Source organism: Rhinopithecus bieti, unplaced genomic scaffold (genome assembly GCF_001698545.2).
Source record: "Rhinopithecus bieti isolate Rb0 unplaced genomic scaffold, ASM169854v2 scaffold_9978, whole genome shotgun sequence".
In the NCBI taxonomy this organism is placed as follows: Eukaryota; Metazoa; Chordata; class Mammalia; order Primates; family Cercopithecidae; genus Rhinopithecus; species Rhinopithecus bieti.
The window spans coordinates 85,606-94,913 of NW_016806220.1; the positions used below are offsets into that span (position 1 = coordinate 85,606).

The following is a 9,308-nucleotide window of genomic DNA, read 5'->3' on the forward strand; positions in this document are numbered from 1 at the left end:
TCCCCTGAGAAAACAGAGCACCATCTAAATCATGGAAGTTTTAAAAAGAATTTTTTAGGAGATCGTATTATCTAAGAAACAGAGAATTTCCAAATTGCAGAACAAAAGCCTTCAAAATGAGTTGGCCCTTGGTCGGGCACGGTGGCTCACGCTTGTAATCCCAGCAATTTGGGAGGCTGAGGTGGGGGTGGGTGGGGGGAGGATCACAAGGTCAGGAGATTGAGACTATTTTGACTAACATTGTGAAACCCCGCCTCTACTAAAAAATGTAAACAATTAGCAGGGTGTGGTGGCATGTGTCTATAGTCCCAGCTACTCGGGAGGCTGAGGCAGGAAAATGCATGAACCGGCGAGGCAGAGCTTGCAACGAGCGGAGATCAGGAAACTGCACTCCAGCCTGGACGAAAGAGCAAGACTCCGTCTCAAAAAAAAAAAAAAAGTTAGCCCTTCAAGTGCCCAGCACAAGGACTGGAAAAAATATCATTATACCTACTACACATATTCTTGTGAAATTTCTAAAGCTAAGAGAAGACCTTAAAAGCCTCACAGAAGTAAGAGATCATGTTTTTTTAAATAAGCAAGGATGAAACTCATTATTACATATTTCATCTGAAGTTTGAGATACTAGAAGACAGTAAAGCAATGCCTATGAGTTCAAGGGGGAAATGATTTTCAATTATGAAACCAACAGGTAACCAAATTATCAATCCAAGCATGAAGGCAAAATATCAGATCATTTTCAGAAATACAAGGATGCCAAATTTATCTCCCACTCTTCCCCTTCACCCCCTCCCCCCAAGGAAGCTAGATATTCACCAAGAAAATAAGGGCAAAACCAAAAAGAAGCCACTATAAAAAAATTGTGGTATAAAAAAATTGTGGTATTAACTTGAGTCTAATAAAAATGAAATCCTAGAGAGCTGAAAACAAGTCTAGAAAGCAATTGGTTCACATTATAACAGAAATAAGAAAGTATTAAACTCCATATAATAGTTATATTATCTGGAGTAATCTGATATTGAGAAAAAAGCTACATTAAAAAATAAACATAAATCGATAATGAAAATGTGACATTTTAAGCAAATAAAGTCTAAGACATTATTTAACCTATTAGTAGCATTTAAGCAATAAGAAAGTAATTCACTAGGCTGGGCGCGGTGGCTCAAGCCTGTAATCCCAGCACTTTGGGAGGCAGGGACGGGTGGATCACGAGGTCAGGAGATCGAGACCACTCTGGCTAACACGGTAAAACCCCGTCTCTACTAAAAAATACAAAAAACTAGCTGGGCGAGGTGGCGGGCGCCTGTAGTCCCAGCTACTCGGGAGGCTGAGGCAGGAGAATGGCGTAAACCCGGGAGGCGGAGCTTGCAGTGAGCTGAGATCCGGCCACTGCACTCCAGCCTGGGCGACAGAGTGAGACTCCACCTCAAAAAAAAAAAAAAGAAAGTAATTCACTGAAAAAAAAAGGTAATTCACTGACAATGATCTGATAAAGGAGGAATCGTAATCTTTGTACATTCCTTGGCCTTGCACTAATAAATAGGTAGACAGTTCTATTGAGCATAATCGTACTTTATTGGTTGATTTTCATCTTTTAGAAAAATTTGTATATAAAAGACTTATTATTAGACAGACTATAAATGTGTTTATAACAACATAGAAAGTCAAGGGATACCTGGAAAAAAGCCTTCTTCTGCCCAAAGTATAACATTAATATAGTGAACAAAGAAGGCAAACCACAGATGGAGGAAGATACCTACAGCATATAAAACTAATGCAGGATTAATACTCAGAACATGCAAAGAATACATCAGGAAAAAAAAAGAAAAATGGACTAAAAAATACGACGAATAGGCAAGTCAGAGAAGAGGAAACCTAAATACCCCCAAAACATTTTAAATGATGCTCAATCTCACTAGAAATCTGGAAGACACATATTTAGACAATGAGATGACATTTTGCGTGCTGTAGATTAGTGAAATTAAATCTCATAATACCAACTATAGAGGAAAACATAGTGTAGCAGCCATTCTCATATACTGATGGTTCATGAGGGTTTAAACCATACACCAGTTGCAGAACAGCAACTGGGCAACAACCCTTAATGCTGAAAATGGACGTAGCCATGTTGAAAAAGGCTTTTAGATGTATTTCCTAAAGAAATTCTTATACACGTATACAAGGAAATGTGTACTAAACAAAATGGAAAATGTTAGGGTGAAAAACTGAAAATAACCAATATACCCATCTTTAAGAGTTTAGATATTTACCATATATTCATAAGGAAATACCATAAAGCAACTAAAATAACTAGAGCTACATGTATAAAAACATATACTGAAATAATAAGTACGAATTCAGGCCGGGTGTGGTGGCTCACGCCTGTAATCCCAACACTTCAGGAGGCCGAGGTAGGTGGATCACTTGAGGTCAGGAGTTTGAGACCAGCCTAGCCAACATGGTGAAACTCCATCTCTACTAAAAATACAAAAATTAGCTGGGTGTGGTGGCGCACACACCTATAATCCCAGCTACTTGGGAGGCTGAGGCAGAAGATCGTTTGAACCCGGAGGTGAAGTTTCAGTGAGCCTAGATCATGCCTCTACACTCTAGCCTGGGCGACAGAGACTCTGTCTTGGAAAAAAAAAAAAAAAAGAAAGTACCCAAATTCAGGACAGTGGAAGGAAGACTGGAAGAAGAAAAACAGTACATGGGAACTCTAACTGTATATAAAATTCTTAAAGTGGCTGATGTACAAGTATACAAGTGTTTACATATTATTTTCTCCACTTTTTGTGGCTAAAGTTATTTCATAATAAAGACGTTCCCTGAGGAAAAAACACAGTAAAGGAATAATGCAAAGTTAATACTCAATGAATTTATTCTTGTAAATCCTACCTTGAATCCAATACTGAGTCCTAGTATTAAGAACTTGCATCATTTCCACCCTTAAATTATAATGGTGACTATTAAAAAAAATACATACTCTGTAACTGATGTTACACTTTCCTGTCCAAAAGGTCCAACTGGATCATCCTTGAATTTATCACTTGGAAGTTGAGGTGGTAAAAACTCTACATCTTTTTTCTTTGGGACCTTGTAATACTTCCAGGCTATATTGGCTTCATCTTCTTCCAAGTTTACTGCTGTACCAACATATACTGTAGGTTCTATAGCTTCCTGATATTGAGGTGGGAAAGACTGGGACAAACTGTCTATCCTATCTTCCATTGGTTTAGAAGGAACCAAGGGATCCGGTGTTGGCATTTGATAAAAATGTTGACTCTGAGGAGTTGAAGGTGTTTTAGTCACTCCTTCATCAACCACATCACAAGGGTGAGGACTAAGTGGGGGTGGTTGAGGTGAATTTGCCATTTCGGTGCCGTGCATCTGAGGAGTCTTTGCTACATCATTAGTTCGGATATTTGAAAATCTCACTTGACTGTCTGGAGCAGAGATCACAAGTCTTTGGCTGGCTGAATCTGTGTCCATGCCAACATCATCACTAACAGACACACGATGGTGAAAAGGGGTCAAGGGGCGTTTCTGTGGCTTTTCACTTTTTTCTTGCTTCTCATTGGTCTTGTGCTTAGGAAGTATTTGTTGTTGCTGACCTAAAGATGGTGCCTGTCCTTGTCCAGCATTTCTTGACTTGAGATTTTTGTGCCTGAAAAGTTAAAATAAAGGTTTCATATTTACAGTATCACTATTATGGCAAAGTATAATACCAGTTAACAGTATTAGACACTTCAGTTACCATTTGTTTTCCACATATAATCCTAAAAGTAATTTGAATTTAAAAGAGGAAAAAATACTTTGCTCGTGACCTAAATAAAATACAAGGGTATGCAAAAAGATTCATAAAAGCCAATTCTCTCATGCTCATTTAATAGTCATGTGATCGGACAGCCAAAGATTATGTCTTATATGATTTAAACATTTTAGTATCTAATTTAAATACAGAGGTAAGATTCTAGTTAAGGTTAAAAGGCATAACAAGGCTTGAAATTTACTCACTTCTAAATGTACCTGATATTTCCTGTTAGTAATTATTATAAATTAATGGCTTGGCTAAGCGTAGTCATCACCTACAATCCTACAGCAACTGGCTAGAAAGTGTATTCTACTCTACTGAACAGAAGTTACATCAGTCTGGAAAGTGCTAGAATTGACTGACTGATGGGCCTCACACAATATCTACCTTATCCAAATACTTAGCACTAAAAAAAAAGAATAAGCTGACTACAAAAGGGAAAGAAAATGCCTAAAATAATTTCTTCCTCATAATTTGAAGCAATTCTAAAATGAAGAACTTAAATGATATACCTAAACATCAAATAATTTTGCTAAGTTTAAGATTTCTAGGCTGCGTACGGTGGCTGATGCCTGCAATTCCAGCACTTTGGAAGGCTGAGGAGGGTGGATCACCTAAGGTCAGGAGTTTGAGACCAGCTTGGCCAACATGGTAAAACCCTGTCTCTACTAAAAATAAAAAATTAGCCAGGTGTGGTGGCACACGCCTGTAGTCCCAGCTAATTGGGAGGTGGGCAGGAGAACAGCTTGAACCCAGGAGGTGGAGGTTGCAGTGAGCCGAGATCATGCCACTGCACTCCCGCCTGGGTGACAGAGAAAGACTCCGTCTCAAAAAAAAAAAAAAAAAAAAAAAATAAAGATTTCATTTCCAAACGCATGAGATATATAGAGCTCATTACTTTACACTAATAAACTTTTTCTTTTTTGAGAGAAGTTTGCTCTTCTCCCAGCTGGAGTGTAATTGGCGTGATCTTGGCTCACTCAACCTCTGCCTCAGGTTCAAGGCGATTCTCCTGCCGCGCTCCCTAGAGTCTGGATTATTCAGGCATGTCCCATCATGCCCAGCTAATTTCTGTATTCTCTAGTTAGAGACCGGGTTTTCTCCCCGATGTTGGTCAGGTTCTGGTCCTTGAACCCCGCCTCAGGTGAATCCGCCCTCCTCGCCTCTCAAAGTGCTCGTGGATTACGGCATGAGCGCCACCATGCTCCAGCCAAGAAACTTTTAAAATGTGGTAAGATATGGAGTTTACACATTCAGTATTCATTAGGTTTTTCTTTTTAAATTTTACTGTTTTGTTGAATCAGAGCTATCCAGAAAGAGTATTAAAAAGCAGTGACAGGCACTTATTTGAAAAACTCTCTGTTGAGAAGACATGCTGAGACACCTTTTTTTTTTTTTCTGGAGACCGAATCTCACTCTGCTGCCAGGCTGGAGTGCAGTGGTGCAATCTTGGCTCACTGCAACCTCCGCCTCCCAGGTTCAAGCGACTTTCCTGCCTCAGCCTCCCAAGTAGCTGGGACTACAGGTGCACGCCACCACACCCAGCTGACTTTTGTATTTTTAGTAGAGACGGGGTTTCACCACGTTGGCCAGGATGGTCTTGATCTCTTGACCTTGTGATCCGCCCGCCTTGGCCTCCCAAAGTGCTGGGATTATAGGCGTGAGCCATTGCGCCTGGCTGAGATACTTTTTGTACAGAGCCTGAGATATCTTATTGTGCATGGAGAAAAAAAAGAACCAAAGTTATCAAAGAAAACCAAACTCCTTTCAAAAGGACATAGGAGAAATCCACCATTATCCTAACATTAAAATCAAAGATATTACACAAAAAGAAAACTGTAGACCATTATCTCTTAAGAACACAGATGTAAATAATTAACAAAATATTAGCAACTCAAACCAGCAAAATATAAAATAATAACACATTATGACCAAATGATGTTAATTCTGGGAATGTAAAGTGTAGCATCCAAAAGAAAAAAATATCATGCATGACATTAACAGAATAAAAGAAAACCATATTATCTCAATAACTATAGAAAAAACCCTACTAATACTATTAATATATTCAACCCCTATTTATATAGACTCAGCAACCAAGGAATAAAAGAAAGTTTGCTTGATCTGATAGATACCTATGAAAAACTACAACTAGTATCTTACTTGATGTTTAAGCATGAATAATTTCTCCTTAACATTAAGAACAAAGCAAGAATATTAGCTCTCAACATTTAACGTTTTACTGAAGGTTTTATCCAATGCAATAAGGCAAGAAAGAGGTCAGAGATTTCAGAGGGAGAAGATAAATTGTCTTTATTCATTGTCAACATTATTACAAACTATACAATAAGGCCAGGTGCGGTGACTCACACCTGTAATCCTAGCACTTTGAGAAGCCAAGGTAGTTGGATCACGAGGTCAGGAGTTCGAGACCAGCCTGGCCAACATGGTGAAACCCTGTCTCTACTAAAAATACAAAAATTAGCCAGGCGTGGTGGCAGGCACCTGTAACCCCAGCTACTCAGGAGGCTGAGGCAGGAGAATCGCTTCAGCCCAGGAGATGGAGGTTGCAACAAGCTGAGATCACGTCACTGCACTCCAGCCTGGGTGACATAGCGAGACTCTGTCCCACCCCCCACCAAACAAAGAAACAAACAAAAAAACTATACAATGAAAGGGTAAGGCTGATCCCCACCTAATCAATCTTAACATTACTAGACATGGGACAACCAGATACTGTGTCTCTCTGATGTAACACAATAAAAAGCAACACAGCCACCATCTACTCTTGCTAAAAATGTTGAAGTTGAGTCTAATCAAGTAATCAAGCCCCAGGCCAGCACTGAGCACTGTCCAGAACTTTCTATCTATGATGATGGGAAGTTCTGTATATGTTTTTATGTGTGTGTGTATATATGTGTGTGTGTATATATATATATATTTTGAGACACAGTCTCGCTCTGTCACCCAGGCTGGAGTGCAGTGGCATGCTCTTGGCTCACTGCAACCTCTGCCTCCTGGGTTCAAGCTATTCTTCTGCCTCAGTCTCCCAAGCAGCTGGGATTTCAGGTGCCCACCACCACACTGGGCTAATTTTTGTATTTTTAGTAGAGATGGGGTTTCACCATGTTGGTCAGGCTGGTCTTGAACTCGTGACCTCAAATGATCCACCTACCTCAGCCTCCCAAAATGCTAGGATTACAGGCATGAGCCACTGCACCCAGCCTGTATATGGCTCTTGAGCACTTGAATTGTGGCTAGTGTAACTGAGGAACCAAATTTTTTTTTTTAAGAGACACGGTCTTGTTCTGTCACTGAGGCTGGAATGCAGTACAATCATAGCACACTGTAACCTCAAATTCCTGGACTCAAGAGAGCCTTCCAAAGTGCTGGGATTACAGGCATGAACCACTGCACCCAGCTGAGGAACTGAATTTTTAATTGTATTTAAATCCAATTACTGTAAATTTAAATAGCCAACAGTAGTTACTAACACAGCTAGTATTGGATAGCTCAGCTCTACAGTTACCTTCCATTTATAGAAATGCAAAGGAAAAAGGAAGAAATTAAATTACACCAAAAGAAGTAAAATTACATGACAAGTAAAATGAAAAATCCAGAATATGGGGCACTCTATAGGGAGAACTGACCTAGTTTTACCAACCAAGTCAATGTCATGAAAAGGGAACAGGAGATAACTAAAAGGAGAGATTCAGAAAACATAACAACCAAATGTTTACTCCTTGTTTGAATCCTAGTCAAATAAACTACCTACAAAAAGACGTTTCTGAGAAAATCTGGACAAGGTATAACATTAGGTATGAGGGTAGAATTATATTAATGTAAGAAGATACTCGTATTTTTTAGAGCTGCATACTAAAGTACTGCAGAAAAGTAATATTTAAGATTCACTTTAAAAATCTTTATCAAGAGCATAGCATAGAAATTTGCCAAATAAAGTATTATATATCTATAAAATGCAGTATTATGAACTTTTTAAAAAGAGTACATCTGTAAGTGCTAACGTGGATAAACACTCAGGCTGTTTATCAAAACAAAAGTTGCAGAAATACAGCACGATTCCATTTGTCTGAAAGAAAGCAACAGGCAGACCTACACACATAAGAGGGGAACCTGTTAATTTTTAACTTTTTATTATTGTGTATTGTTTGAACTTTTCATTTTATTTATTTAATTTTTGAGAGTCTCGCTCTGTTGCCCAGGCTTGAGTGCAGCGGCATGATCTCCACTCATTGTAACCTCTGCCTCCCAGGTTCAAGTGATTCCCCCACCTCAGCCTCCCAAGTAGCTGGGATTACAGGCACCTGCCACCACATCAGTCTAATTATATATATATATACACACACATATATATACACACACATATATATATACAGACACACACACACACACACACATATATATATATATATTTTTCCCAGTAGAGACGAGGTTTTGCCACGTTGGCCACGCTGGTCTCAAACTCCTGACCTCAAGTGATACACCCGCTTTGGCCTCCCAAAGTGCTGGGATTATGGGCATGAGCCACTTACCCGGTCTGAACTTTGTAAAAGAGCATTTTTTTTGTTTTAACACAGAAATTTGTCCAAAACACAAAAAACCAAAAACAAAAAACAAAACAAAACAAAACAAAACAAAAACCAAAAAACCCAGTAGGTTCTATCCAATGTATGAATAATCCCTTCTCTTTTTTTTTCCTCACGCCGTTGCCCAGGCTGGAACACAGTACCATGATTAGAGCTCACTACAGCCTCCCAAGTAGCTGGGTTTACAGGCAAGAGCCACTCCATTGGCTTGAAAGGGTTTTTTTTCAATACTTTCAATGATAAGGACCATATTACTGTAAAAGGAGATGCACCCCCCTCATCAAACAGCTCCAACTGCTAGAAGGTAAATTCTTAATATTGAATAGAAATTCATCTTTTCTGTATCTTCCAGCCCTTCAGTCCTATTTCTACCTAATTTCTAAAGCTGCACTATCCAATAATGGTAGCCACAAGTTACATGTAGCCATTAGACACTTGACAAGTGGCTAGTCTAACTTGAGATGTGTTACAGATGTAAAATACCACTTTTCCAAAACATGTTATAAAATAAAGGAATGTTAAATATCTCACTAATGTGTCATCACAATTACTATATATCAAAATAATATGTTAGATAAGTTCAATAAAATATATTGGGCTGGGCATGGTGGCTCATGCCTGTAATCCCAGCACTTTGGGAGGCGAAGGTGGACAGATCACCCGAGGCTGGTTCTAGACCAGCCTGGACAACACGGTGAAACCGCGTCTCTACTAAAAATACAAAAAATTAGCCGGGTGTGGTGGCGGGCGCCTTTAATCCCAACTACTCAGGAGGGTGAGGGAGAAGAATCACTTGAACCCAGGAGGTGGAGGTTGCAAGTGAGCCAAGATAGCACCACTGTACTCCAGCCTGGGTGACAGAATGAAACTCTGCCTCAAAAAAGAAA

The 9,308-nt window shown here is 39.4% G+C and overlaps 1 protein-coding gene across 1 annotated transcript in view; it reads right to left on the reverse strand.

Moving 5' to 3' along the window:
* MED13 (mediator complex subunit 13) overlaps positions 1-9,308 on the reverse strand; it is a 124,862-nt gene that overhangs the window by 66,326 nt on the left and 49,228 nt on the right. Inside the window, 1 exon segment of the mRNA XM_017875238.1 lies at positions 2,987-3,667. Within this exon segment, the coding sequence (XP_017730727.1) occupies positions 2,987-3,667 (681 nt within the window).